Genomic DNA, 13,937 nt, shown 5'->3' with positions numbered 1-13,937 from the left:
AGATTATAAATCATCTAAGGGAATCCATAACCTAGACATTAATAGTCCGTAGAACACAGAAGTGTAAGAACAACAGAAATTGTACCTTTGGAAACAATAGGTTAATAAGACAAGTACCTGCATGGCAATAGGTCCTGGAGACATTTGAGAACTGTAATTCATTCCCATCATGCCCTGCATATTAGGCTGCATAACAGAAACCATTGGAAATCCTTGTTGCTGAATTGGCATCAGACCTATTTGAAAACATAAGAGCATTATTCAAGTTAATAACTTTTAAAGTCTACTCTTAAAACTCTGTTAAATAATCCTTAGGGGTATACTAGTAATTAAGCATTCAGTACACAAACAGCAATTAGCATGCAAAGTATACTGTGTAATACTTTAATAGAGATTATATTGAAAATATGAAAGGCAATAAGAAACCGATATTGGTATGTCAGAGAGAGTCCAAATAAGTTTTGTATTTCATCCTCCCCTTTCTCTTTGCTTTTAAAATTTAAGAGGTCTAAACTTAGCCTCTCTGAAAAAGAGACAAAAATGTACCTCCCTCCTTTCTTTGCAGAATTAGGGGAATTATGGTCATGGAACACTGTATAAACAGTCAGACTTGGTCATGTATTGGTTATTTTGTTGAATTTTTTTCCCTCCTTTTTAATCCTTTGTTACAAGAAATGGCTCGATGGATAAAGGAAAGGGATAAGTTTGGAAATAAAGGTTATTTAAAAATATAAATAAAAATATTTTAAAATTAGGTAGTCAAATATTCTCCTTGAGTTATATAATTGTAAATTTCCTCTTCCCTCTTTCTTGCTCTCTTTTTTTAAGACTATCTCTATCTTGCTCAAGCTGAAGTGTAAGGACTGATTACAGACCTGATTCCACTGACTCATACAGGTGCTCTGTCTCCGACCTGGGCCAGTTTAACCTTCCTTAGGCAACCTCCTCTTTCCCTCACTCCTCCCCACTCTCTCTGCAGCTCAGAACTCTCTTGTTCATTCATTCTCAGTAGATGGGGAGCAGAGTTTACTGGTGTGTACCATTACACTTGCCTATGCTCAAGTTCTAGCATTCTTTGTGGAAAAGCCTTAAAAAATTTCAAGGTATCATTGATACATTCTCCTTTTGGAATACGATGAGTAATTAAGGCAGTATTTTGGGGTTTCCTTCTCCCCCATGTGTAGCTTTTACTTAAAATGATAAAAGCAGGAAATAAGTTAAAATAATGCAGCTATAATAATAACCATGTAATTTTGTAATTCCTTCTTAAAGAAATTTAAGAAAAACTCACAAGACTTCTGGGAGCCAAGATGGCAGACTTTTCAGGAAATCTACTGAACTCTCCTATATTCACCTCCAAAAAACTATGAAATAGTGCCCCCAAAAGAATTCTGGAATGGCAGAACCAGGAAAAAGGCAGGGTGAAACAATCTTCTAGTCAAAGAAACTTGGAAGGTCAGTAGGAAAGGTGTGTCTCACCTGAGTAAAAGGGGAGCACAGTCCAGGATGGGAAGCATCCTGGCAAGCCAGAAGCAGGTCCTATCTCAGCAAGAAGCAGGAGGTCGTCCTGAGTCTGAGTGCAATGCCAGTAGAATACCAGGACCCCCATGTGTCTCAGCATAGTTCTAGGCTAATGGGTAGATGCCAATGCCCAGACCCCTCCCAATGTGGTTTGGTGCAGCCCCAGGTGATGCCAGAGTAGGGACAGATGCCCCCAAAATGTCAGGCCACTGGTAGGACTCCCATTTGCCTCAGGGTAGTGCTGGGGGGAAGGGGCAGATGCCAGTACTGGGACTCCCCACAGGCCTCAGTGTAGCACCAAGTGAGCTGACACACCTAAGTGGTCTCCAGCAACGCCAGCCACACCCCCTCCAACTGAGACCCTCAGTGCAGCACCAGGCAGGAAGGTTCTCCTGTGGGCCTCAGGGCAGCACCACTGCAGCACCAGAAAAACAGCCACCCTGCAGCCCCCAGCACAAGAAACTTGGGATGGTGCCCCTTCCATCCCAGAAACAAACCTCAAATTTAAAAGTAAGGGAAAAGTCTGGAAAAAATAAGCAAAAAACAACAAACAAAAAGAACCTGACCATATAAAGTTATTATGGTGAGAGGGAAGATCGAGACACAAACTCAGGAGAGGACATGTCAAAATGCCTATGGGCAAAGCCCTAAAGAAAAATGGGAATTAGACTTAAGCCCAGAAAGAACTCATGGAAGAGCTCAAAAAGGAGTTTTAAAATGAAATGAGAGAAGAAAAGCTGAGAAAATAAATGAGGGTGATACAAGAGAATCATGAAAACAGTCAACAGCTTGAAAAAAGAAAACAACTTCTTAATAAGTAGAACTGGCCAAATGTTAAAGGAGGTACAAAAGCTAACTGAAGCAAAATATTCCTTAAAAATCAGAATTGGGCAAATGGAAACTAATGACTCTATGAGACATCAAGAATCAATCAAACAGGAGCAGCTAGATGGCTCAGTGGATAGAGCACTGACCCTGGAGTCAGGAGTACCTGAGTTCAAATCTGGCCTCAGACACTTAACACTTACTAGCTGTGTGACCCTGGGCAAGTCACTTAACCCCAACTGCCTCACTTAAAAAAAAAAAAAAGAATCAAACAAAATTTTTTTAAAAAATGAAAAAAAAATAGAAGAAAATGTAAAATACCTCATTGGAAAAACAACTAACTTGGAAAACATATCCAGGAAAGATAATTTAGAAAGCACTGGACTATCTGAAAGCCATAATCAAAAGGAGGAACTGAAACATCATACTTCAAGAAATTATCAAAGAAAACTGCCCTGATATCCTAGAAGTAGAAGGTAAAATAGACATTGAAAGAATTCATCAATCACCTCTGGAAAGAGATCCCAAAACGAAAACTCCCATGAACATTATAGCCAAATTCCAGAACTCCCAGGTCAAGGAAAAAATATTGCTAGTAGATAGAAAGAAACAATTCAAATATATGGTAGGCACAGTCAAAATTACAAAGGACTTAGCAGCTGCAGCATTAAAGAATTGGAGGACATGGAATATTATATTCCAGAAGGAAAAGGAGCCAGGACTACAACCAAGAATCACCTACCTGGCAAAATTGAGCATAATTTTTCAAGGGGAAAAAAATGGTCATTCAAGCTTTCCTGAGAAGACCAGAACTGAACAAAAAATTTGATTTTCAATATCAAGAGAAGCATAAAAGGTAAAAAGGAAAGAAAAAACATAAGGGATTCAATATGGTTAAACTGACTACATCATGGAAAGATACTTTTTATTCTTAAGAACTATATCACTAATAGTTCATTCACTTAGAAGGCATATACAAAGTGCAGATATAAGGTGATCTGAGGGGATGACATCAAGGGGTGAGAAAGAAAATTATATTGAGAGCAGAAGGAAGGGAGAGGTTGAATGGAGTAAATTATCTCACATGAAGAGGCATGAGCGACCCACTACAGTTGAGGGGAAAATGGAAAGGTAGGTGGTGGGCATCACTTGAACCTTACTCTCATTGAAATTGGCTCAAAGAGGGAATAACACATACAAGCAATTGGGTAGAGTAATATATTTTACCCTGGGGGAGGAGATTAAGTAAGACAGAAGAGAGGGCAAACTGGGGGAGGCAGCGGTCAGAAGCTAAACACTGGTGACAAGGAAAAGGTGAAAGGAGAAAGGACAAACAGGACAAAAAATAGGATGGAGGAAAATATACAGTAATCATAACTGTGAGTGTGAATGGGATGAACTCTCTCATAAAACAGAAGTGGACAAGAAACATACTTGAAGCAGAGAAACATACAGAGAGTAAAGGTAAGGGGCTAGAGCAGAATCTATTATGCTGCACCTGAAGTTAAAAAAAGAAGCAGTGGTAGCAATCACGATCTCAAATAAAGCAAAAGCAAAAAGATCTAATTAAAAGATAAGGAAGGAAACTACATCTTACTAAAAGGTACCATAGATAATGAAGTAATATCAATACTAAACATATAACCACTAAGTGTTATTGCATCCAAATTATTATTTTTTAATTTAAAAAAAAATTTTTTTAGCAGGACAATGGGGCTTAAGTGATTTGCCCAGGGTCACACAGCTAGTGTCAAGTGTCTGAGGCTGGATTTGAACTCAGGTACTCCTGAATCCAGGGCCAGTGCTTTATCCACTGTGCCACCTAGCTGCCCTGCATCCAAATTCTTAAAGGAGATTAAGTGAGTTACAGGAGGAAATAGACTGTAAAACTATACCAGTGGGGGGGACCTCAACTGTCCCATCTCAGAACTAGATAAATCCAACCAAAAAATAAACAAAAAGGAAATTAAGGAGGTGAACAGAATTTTAGAAAGGTTAGAAATTAGAGACATCTGGAGAAAACTGAATAGGAATAGAAAAGAATATACCTTTTTCTCATCAGTACATGGCACCTACACAAAAACTGACCACGTATTAGTGCATAAAACCCTCAAAATTAAATGTAGAAAGGTAGAAATATTAAATGCACCCTTTTTGGATCATAATGCAACAAAAATTACATTCAACAAAGGGCAGTGGAAAGACAGATTAAAAATTAATTGGAGACTAAATAATCTAATTCTACAGAATAGAACAAATCATATTGTCAAAGAACAAATAGAAATAATCAATAATTTAATGGAAGAGAATGACAATGAGACAATAAATTTATGGGATGCAGTGGTACTTAGGGGAAAATTTATTTCTCTAAATTCGTATATAAGGAAATAGAGAAAGAATGGTCAATGAATTGGGAATGCAACTAAAAAAACAAAACAAAACACAAAACTAGAAAAAGAACAAATTAGAACCCCCTCCAATTCAGCACCAAATTGGAAATCCTGAAAACCAAAGGTGAGATCAATAAAACTGAAATTAAAAAAACCCCACTATTAAATTAATAAATAAAACTTGGAGCTGGTTTTGTGAAAAACAAAAACAAACAAACCTATGATAGGTGAACCATTGGCTAATATGACTTTTAAAAAGAAGAAAGCCAAGAAAATTTTAATAATGCCACATTTTCTGCATTATCACTCTAAAGAAATGTTCATATCTTAAATAATATATGCAAGTACAAGGAAAGGATATGAGTTTTTTGAAAACTCTAAAACTCAACCTGGATCACTGGTTATGAGTGAAAAAAGAGTCGAGATGAATCACCCCCTAACTTTCACTGAGCCCTTTTGTTTCTCTTGATATCCCAACTAGTGACCTATCATTCTGTTTCTCTCCTGTGACAACCAGTTAACAATGGGTTTGGGTCAGGGGGAGAGGAGGGAGTATTCTCATAAAATTAAACCTTCAGACAAAGGGGAAAAAATAGTAGGGAAGGACATCCAGACCAATTTCACCCAAGTGAGGAACTTCCACTGTGGAAACTTCCTCTGCTAATTCCAAACAGCAATTCACTGCCTAGTGTACTGGCAGAATATACATGACTTGCCCAGCAATGAAAAGACATCCTTTTCAAAACATGGCCCTAAATGGCACAGTCCTTTTAGGCTATTCCTAAAAGTTATGACTCTTAATGCAACCCAAGATCACATGGACTTTTTTGAATATCATTTCAAACTGCTGACTTATAATGAGTTTCCAGTCCACTAACACCACAATATCATTTTCACACAAACTATCTAACCATGTTTCACCCCATGCTGTACTTGTGAATACTTGATTTTGTACTTAAATACTGAAGTTAGACTGAACTGCCTAGTAACTCAATGAGGCATGCACCTGGGTAGGCAGATTTCTTGAAATAAACCACTTAAAATATCTGAAATTTAGATAAGTTTGAATAATATTAGAAGATATCTTACAGTAATGAAACCTAATGTGGGTTTTGGTAAAAAAACAAAACAAAAAACCTCCCAACACCAAAAAACCATTGCTGTTGTTGAAGCTGGACTACCAGGTGAATTTTAACTTCAACATGTCATCTTCTACCTCCCTGTATTTATACAAGTGGTCCTCCATTCTCAGAATGGCCTCTGCATTCATCCATGAAATCTTTCCTGATTTCCCCAGTTATTAGTGTTCTCTTTTTTCTCAATTTTTCATAAATCATTTTGATCTCTTTCTTGTTCCCTTTACTTCTCCACCTTGCACTTATTCCTTTGAACAAGATAAGAATTCCTCTAGGATCTATAATCCCCTTAAGGTCAGGGATTGCTTTGTTTTTCCTTTCAATCCCCATGTGCTGCTTTGTACATTGTATGCATTTAATAAATGAACTGAAGAAAACATACAAAATTCACAAAGAAAAAGTAGACAGCTTAGAAAAAGAGCCTGGAAGAAGAGACTTTTCAACTTCCTGAAAGAAAGAATTGTAGTTACCTCATTCTGATCTTACTCCTGAATTTTCTTTTTCTCTACGAATTTATACAAAAATCTGTTTATTATAGATTGTTCAGCACTTAAGGAGAAATGAGGAGTGATACTAACCACTTCATCCCCAAGCCCATTATGAGTAACTTTAAAGGTAAATGTCAAATATGTTTTAGGCAGCAGGAAAATTCTATTTTATTTACTGGTGAGATGACCTTCAAACTCAAAAAAATTATTTATGAAATAAGGAAACATTCAAAATAAACTCTCACATACCTTGAGGGGGTCCTATTCCACCCGCAACAGGAAATAAGAAGCTGAAATATATAACAAAGAAATGTCATGGTCAAAGGTTTTTCTCCCTACCATCAAATATTTATTGAGTCCCCTTTGTGGACTTATTAAACTTCTACTGCTCCCACATAGACTGATCTTGAAACGAGTCTTTTCCCCCCCATATTTCAGTTTTCAGTGATACTGGTGATAATTACGGAAGTAATTTAAAATGCTATAAAATACTTTGAAGAAATAAGACAAATCTACTTTGTAGACAGATTTTTACACTGAACAAGATTTTTAGTTTAGGGTTTTATTTTTAAAAATTCTCTTAAGACCAAAATACTGTTTTTTATATAGGACAATTTTCTATGAGTAAGGCCTTGGAGTTTCTTTTGCCATATATGTAAGTATAATCACTAGTGCTGATTGTGAGTCTGTGGGATGTATGACAGGGAGGTAATGTGGAAAAAACAATGGATTTGTTGTTAAGAAAATGGTATTCTATTCTGATTCTGCTACTAGTTATCTGACTGATTATAAGTCACTTAACATTTCTGGGTTTGTATATACTATATATAAAATAATTAGATTCAATGATCTAAGAATCCATTTAGTTTTAAAATTCAATGATTCTGACACTATAAAAAGGCTTGAATAGTATTAGCTATACTGACTATGTCTTCATGACTCAGCTGATCTAGGCCTCTGAAACTGGGATCACGCTATCTACAAGCTTGCAGCTCTGCACCATTAATTTACACTGAATTGGTAATGAAACCTAAGTGAAAAGTAACCAACCACTCATTTCTATTACTTAGATGGGAGAGAATGGCATTCAAAGAATCAGCTTAAGAGATTTTTTTTTCAAGTCAATATTAAAAATTAAAACAATTAACCATCTATATCAGGGGCTGAGTGGGAAAAAAATTATTTTAAAAAGGAAGCTCTATTGTCTTCCTATAGCTAACTGACACTTTCTTAGCATCTCTGTCGAAAGAAATAGCAAGACTGCCAAAGTCCCACCTGTAATGAAATTCACCCTATCAGTACATCCATACAAAAAAACCCAAACTACCAAGGCACCATGTGAAAGAGCATTAGGCTTTAGTCACTGCTCTATCACTGACTAGAAGTCACAATGCCCACGGTGCTGCATCTACCAAATGAGGAAGTTGGGCTTAATGATGTGTCTCTACTTCCTGCTCAAAAATTCTGTGATTCTAACTTAAAGACATTGCTAAACAGAAACTCTCAGAGGTACCTATAATGATTTAACAATTACCTATTTTTGCCTTTTCTTTGTAGCCCCAGAAGTCCTTCATATTAGACAAGTAGTTTACTAAGCAGTAAGGAAAGGATGACACAGCAAAGAATCATGGAAAATACTGGCCAAAAATTGGATTAATATCAATCAGTGTTGTAGTGATTCCAGACACACAACTTCTACAAATTAGAAATCTCTAGCATTTATCCCTTCTTTCCCACTCTTACTCTGGTTCAGAACAGTTTCTCATGCCAAACCAACTTCCAAACTTCTTCCAGACTTACTGGGTTACAGTTTAAAAACTACCACCCGGTCAATTTTCCTCAGACACAAAGACTTTGATAATGTCACTCACTTTTCCCAAAAATCTTCTTTGGTTCCCCATTACTAAGAGAATTGGCTTTATCTGAGAACTGGCATAATTGAAAGAGCACTGGCTCCACAGTCAGAGGACCTAGACTTAAATATCAGTTTTACCACTTATTCTCTCTATACCTCAGTTTCCTCTTCCATAAAATGAGGGTTGGATCTTTGAGGTTCTTTGCAGCTCTAATCAATGAGCCTATGATCTTCCTTAGCTTCTCATCTTCTTCTCCAGCCCATTCTCTTCTGCTTCTCCCTTATATAAACCCCGAGGTTGGGCAAATCTCTCTATATGGGCCTCAGCTTCCTCAACTGTAAAATGAAAGGCAGGTCTAGGAAATCTCAGAATCCTTTCAGTTTTAAAGTTTTAGCCAAATAGGATACTCACTATCCCTGTCCATTCATTCCATTCTCCCCCTCTTCTGCCACTCCCTACCTCTTATGAAAGCCTTCAAAGCCTAGTTCAAATACAACTTCTTCCGTGGTGCTATCTATCAAAGCAGAAGTGAATCTTCTCCCTGCATTTCTTTAGCACGTAAAGTGTATCATTCCTATGGCATATCATCTATGCAGAAGATATAACATACGATTAGAACATAGCTATCGGGATAAATGTACTTTAGTTCTCTGTATACATCTTATTTCCCCTTAAGGTATTTTGAGTCCCTTAAGGGCAGGGACCATGTCTTGGACATCTTTGTATCCTTCCCAAAATACTCAATGAATATCTGCTGAAGCAATGAATTTTAAAAAATAGGCCTCTCTAGGACTAACTTGGGATTTTCTATTTCCTTTTCTTTTTGCTGTTCTAAGTGTACTCAATAACTTCCAATGGATTGTCTTCAGGCTTACCTACTATAATAATCTATTACTTAAAGTACTATATATATGATACTAATCAATAGTTAGTTAATAAGCAAACCAAACTTTGCACTTGTTTACTGAAACAAATTAACAAGTTTCCCTATTCTGATAAATTCCCCATTAACTGATGGCACTTCAGAGGCTTAGCAGACAGGACAAAAGTTCAAAAGATGGGGATTATAAAGATACAGAATTTTTTCCTTCAAGAATCCAGTCTATGTTCAGAATTTTTTCAAACCTCTGCCCAGAGTAACAAATTCTTCTAAATGAATTATCAGAATTCACTACCAAGGATAATTTAACAGAGTAAAATTAAAATGTGATTAAAAAATCTAGAAAGTTTCAAAAACAATTATATACTTTAAGAAAATATTTAGATCATTAACTATTCATGCCTTTCAACTTGAAGGTGAATTAAAATCTTTAATAAGAGCTCTATTTGAACTGTGGTAACAGAACACAAAAGCGAAAACTAAGTTTTAAAATTTAAACCGTTATTTCAAAATTACTACATAGATTTGAATCCTTTCTCATAAAAAAATAAAGCTGTGTAAAGAGCTATAATGATGATACTACCAAACATACTCTCAATTTAGTCTATGAAAGTATAATTGAGTAGAAAGGTATAAAAACAGGGTCATATACTACAGCAGTTTATTAAAACAGCGACTTGTTTCCCAGTTAACACCGTTCCTTGGATTGTTTGATGTCATGAGTCAACTATAAAGTTTGGGTTCTTAAAAACATCTTCACAGAAGAAAAAGGCGTATTTTCCAAAAATATGGACAGTTGGACACAGAAACTAAAGCGTTCTTTATCTCCACAAATCTTGTTCATAGGAACATGGATCTAGGAATGAAGAGGACCCCAGAGGCCACGGGTTCTTAAAATTACATTGTGTTATAGTCTCCTTAAGCAGTTTGATGGAAGCCGATGAATCTCTTCTCAGAATGCTTTTAAGGACATAAGATTACAAAGGAAACCAATTCTATTGAAATAGTTATCAAAACAGTTACAACCTCCCCATTTTATAGATGAGGAAACCAAGGGAAAGAAAGTGACTTGCGAAGGTGATGCAAATAGTAAGGCAGGATTTGCAGCCTGGTTCCCCGACTCCCGAGCCAGGGCTGGGGACCCTGTGTATGCCACTGGCCATAGGGGAGGCTCAGGGTACTGCCCATACTGATTTTCTGGTATAAATCGATAGCTCCTTTTGGAGTCCAGTAACAACTCCACTTGGTATGATTTACTAGGGGCTCCCGACGTGCCGGGCCCAGAAGAGGGGCACAAAGGCAAAGAGCAGTCTCTACCCTAAGGGAGCTTTGTTCTTTTTACTAGTTCCGCTAACCAGCCGAGCTTGCCCGGCAGAGGGCTCTGGGCACGGACCCGCGCCTCGGTTTCCCTTTAGCGGCGGCAGGGCTTTTCTCGAGTAGCTGGGGTAGGAGACAAGACAAGGGGCCAGGGGCAGGATCAAGGGTGAAGAAGGGGGTCTCCCAAGAGCACCAAGGAACAAGCAAGAGCCGCCGCACCCCAGCGGATACCTGCCTAGCACAAACTCCTCCGGGAACAGGTGGCTGGACGACCGGAGGAGCGAGGGCTAATGAGGCTGGGGGTCAAACCGGCACCAGTCCAACCCCCCCACCCCCGCCCCTCAAGGGTCCCGCGCAGCCGCAGTCAAGAGCTTCCCCGCCTCAACCGTCGCCCCCCGTCACCAGGGCAACGACCCTCCCACCTCACCCCACCCCACCCCACCCCACCCCACCCCACCCCCAGGCCCCGGCTCAGCTACAGCCGGCAACCTCCCCATCCGGCGTCCACGCCTCCGCGCGGGCGCACCACACACACCTGCCTCCCCCGGCAGCGCCGCCGCTGGCCCCGGCTGCTCCTCCGCCAGCGCCAGCGCCGCCGCCGCCGGCTCCCGTTCCCGGCCGCAGCGCCATCTTCCCCGGAATCTGCCGCCGCTGCCGCTACCACCTTAGGAGGCTCTGTCAGCTGAGAGCAGCCACTTCCGGGGCAGCGGGAGGCACCGCCTCAACCCCAGCCCCATCCCCCGGCTTGGTGTGCAGGGGCGGGGTCTGGATGGACACGTGACCCGCAGCGGCGTGGGAAGAGCCCCGCCCTCACCACGTGACCTCTGGCTCTCTTCAAGTACCTGTGGGTCTGAGGTGCGGCTTGTGATTCGCCCCGCTCATCCTCGCTTAGGTCGAGCAGGGTTGATCCACTCTCCCCAGCTGAGGCTCCACTGTGCTTAGGGGAAGCCTTGCATTCGAGTTCTGCCCCAGACCTTTACTAGCTTTGTTACCCCGAGCAAGTCAATAATAGTAGCTAACATAATTTAGCGCTAAACACTTTACGGGTGACACTGGCTCCTCGCAACCACCTTGCGAGGTGGGTGCTGTTAATTGTTCTCAGTTCACAGGCGGGCACTGAGGCAGAAGTTTATGGACTTGTTCGGGGTCACACAAGTGTCCGAGGCCACATGCGAAGTCAGGTCTTCCTGACTCCAAGCTTAGTGTTCTTTCCACTTCTACCTGCTTCCTGAACCGCTTAACAGCTCCGGGCCTCAGTTTCCTTATCTGTGAAATAGGGGATAAAATATCTGTAGTACTCTTTCAGTTATTTTTCTGTCACGTCCAACTCTTTGTGATCCCATTTGGAATTTTCTTGGCAAAGATGCTGGAGTGGTTGGCTATTTCTCCAGCTCCCATTTTACAGATGAGGAAACTGAGGCAAACATGGTGAAAGGACTTGCCCCAGGGTCACTGACTCCGGGCCCAGCACTTTGCCACTTAGCAGCTCTCACAGAATTGTTGTGAGATTCGGCTTCCAATTCGAGGAGAGTTATACACATTACTAACACATGACAAACACAAAATAACATTTAATAAAGCTCCCACCATACATCCGACATTGTGGGAGGCACTGAGGATAAAAAGATAAAAATGAAAACCTACCAGGTTTTCAGGGGAAAGTAAATACACAAAGTAATTTGGTTGGGGGGGGGGGTATCAAGAGATGTCTCCAGTAGGAGGTGACCACTGACCTGTCAGTTTTAGACACTTCATGTCCCTGAGGATGTGCTCTCCTTTCATAGCTACTTTTCTCTGGTGACATTTATTTATTTTTTGGGGGGGGCAATGGGGGTTAAGTGACTTGCCCAAGGTCACACAGCTAGTAAGTGTCAAGTGTCTGAGGCCGGATTTGAACTCAGGTACTCCTGAATCCAGGGCTGGTGCTTTATCCACTGCGCCACCTATCCACCCCCTCTCTGGTGACATTTAAAAAATTATTTATTGGACCAGCTGAAAGCACATAATCTCTATCCCACATTTTGAAAGCTCCTAAATCTATGCTTTCCATTTCCTACAATTAGGCCACCTGCTTCCCCTCCACCTTCTCTTAGTCTCCGATTACCTGAACAACCTTTTTTGCTTTCTTAAGGTCAGTATAAGTGAGGAGAGGCGGCCTTTTCAGAGTGCACCCACATAATTATTCTGTCTTTTGAGCTGCAGTGCTTAGTTTTGTACTCTTCAGTAAGGAAAGGGCCTAGTTATCAAGACAGAAATGTAAACAATACTTATTGTGGAATGAAGTGCTTTAGAAGTATTCAGTCCAACTATTCTATTTATTTACAAATAGTTGTTGGGTATTATCATTCTTGTCCATCTGTTATCTCTACAAAATCTTCGCATCCCCTTGGGGTAAGGCAAAGGATAATTTCCATCTACACTAGAGGATTTATTGTGTTTGCTAGGGATCTCCAACAGATAAGCAAAAAAGTTTTCAGGAAGATAGTGTGTTTTCATAGCTTAAAACTGCACTAAGACTTCTGGGACGTGGTGTTATCAAGTAATAGGCACATTCATGCCTATCTGAATAAGCTTTTGAAGAGAGTAACCTCAGGACAGCTATGGGGATGGGGATACAGACAACGTGAGAAGCTTAAGTGATGAAGGGGAAGGAGAGATATGGCAGTAGCTGAATGGGTTACACTTTTTAAGGGAAGACTTATTTTAGGATTGAGGAAACCAGAATGTCACAGAACAGACGGCAAGGAGCCACCTGATGGGAAGCCTTGAAGGCTTAGCTGAAGTTAACAGATTTGTAGTGGGTGATCTCTTCATGGTTTTTTTTTCCTCCTGAGAAAACAATGGTGAGGGTTGGGTAAATCAGGGATAGATAAGGATTTCCAATCCATTCCACATACGATATTCCTAAAACACCGGCCGGGCTGTCACTTTCCTACTCACCCTTGGCTTCCTATTATCTTTAGGATAAAATACTTTCTCCCATTGGGCATTTAAAGCCTTTCACAGTGTGGCTCTAGCTGACCTCTCCAGGCTTACTATGATTCTTCCCCCTCCCCAGTTTTGGTCAAACTGGCTGCTTCTTGCTCTTAACATTCATTTTTTTTTTTTTTAGTGAGGCAATTGGGGTTAAGTGACTTGCCCAGGGTCACACAGCTAGTAAGTGTTAAGTGTTTGAGGCCGGATTTGAACTCAGGTACTCCTGACTCCAGGGCCGGTGCTTTATCCACTGCACCACCTAGCCGCCCCTGCTTCTTGCTCTTTACTCCTATGTTCCATCTCTGTCCAAGCCTGAGCATTCACATGCCTGTAATGGACTTTCTTCACATCTGGCTCTCCCCAGCTCCCTCAAGCACCTCTAGCTTTCTTCAAAGCTAAGCTTATGTGCGACTTTCTACAGGAGGCTTTTTCTAATCCCCTCCTACCAAAATCACTCCTTTTGCATATCTATTTGGAATTTTACAGCTATCTTTGCAAGTTTTCCTGATAGAATGAGAGCAGGAACTTTATCTTTTTCATTTTGGGGT

General features: G+C 40.2%; 1 protein-coding gene across 6 annotated transcripts in view; it reads right to left on the bottom strand.

The window, feature by feature from the left end:
- Positions 1–11,114, bottom strand: part of SYNRG (synergin gamma) — a 96,731-nt gene extending 85,617 nt beyond the window's left edge. For 4 of the 6 annotated variants that reach the window (XM_044005509.1, XM_044005510.1, XM_044005511.1 and 1 more), the window contains exons 1-3: positions 10,949–11,114; positions 6,610–6,650; positions 118–236 (exon numbers count right to left, since the gene is read on the bottom strand). In XM_044005509.1, the coding sequence (XP_043861444.1) occupies positions 118–236; positions 6,610–6,650; positions 10,949–11,043 (255 nt within the window). In that variant the 5' untranslated portion in view covers positions 11,044–11,114. The remainder of the gene's footprint in view (positions 1–117; positions 237–6,609; positions 6,651–10,948) is intronic. The other 2 variants (XM_044005513.1, XM_044005515.1) reach the window with 1 other exon arrangement.
- Positions 11,115–13,937: the final 2,823 nt, after the last annotated feature.

This window comes from Dromiciops gliroides, chromosome 4 (assembly GCF_019393635.1).
Source record: "Dromiciops gliroides isolate mDroGli1 chromosome 4, mDroGli1.pri, whole genome shotgun sequence".
NCBI lineage: Eukaryota > Metazoa > Chordata > Mammalia > Microbiotheria > Microbiotheriidae > Dromiciops > Dromiciops gliroides.
The sequence above is the reverse complement of the archived record's forward strand: the minus strand, read 5'-3'. Positions and strand labels throughout refer to the sequence as shown.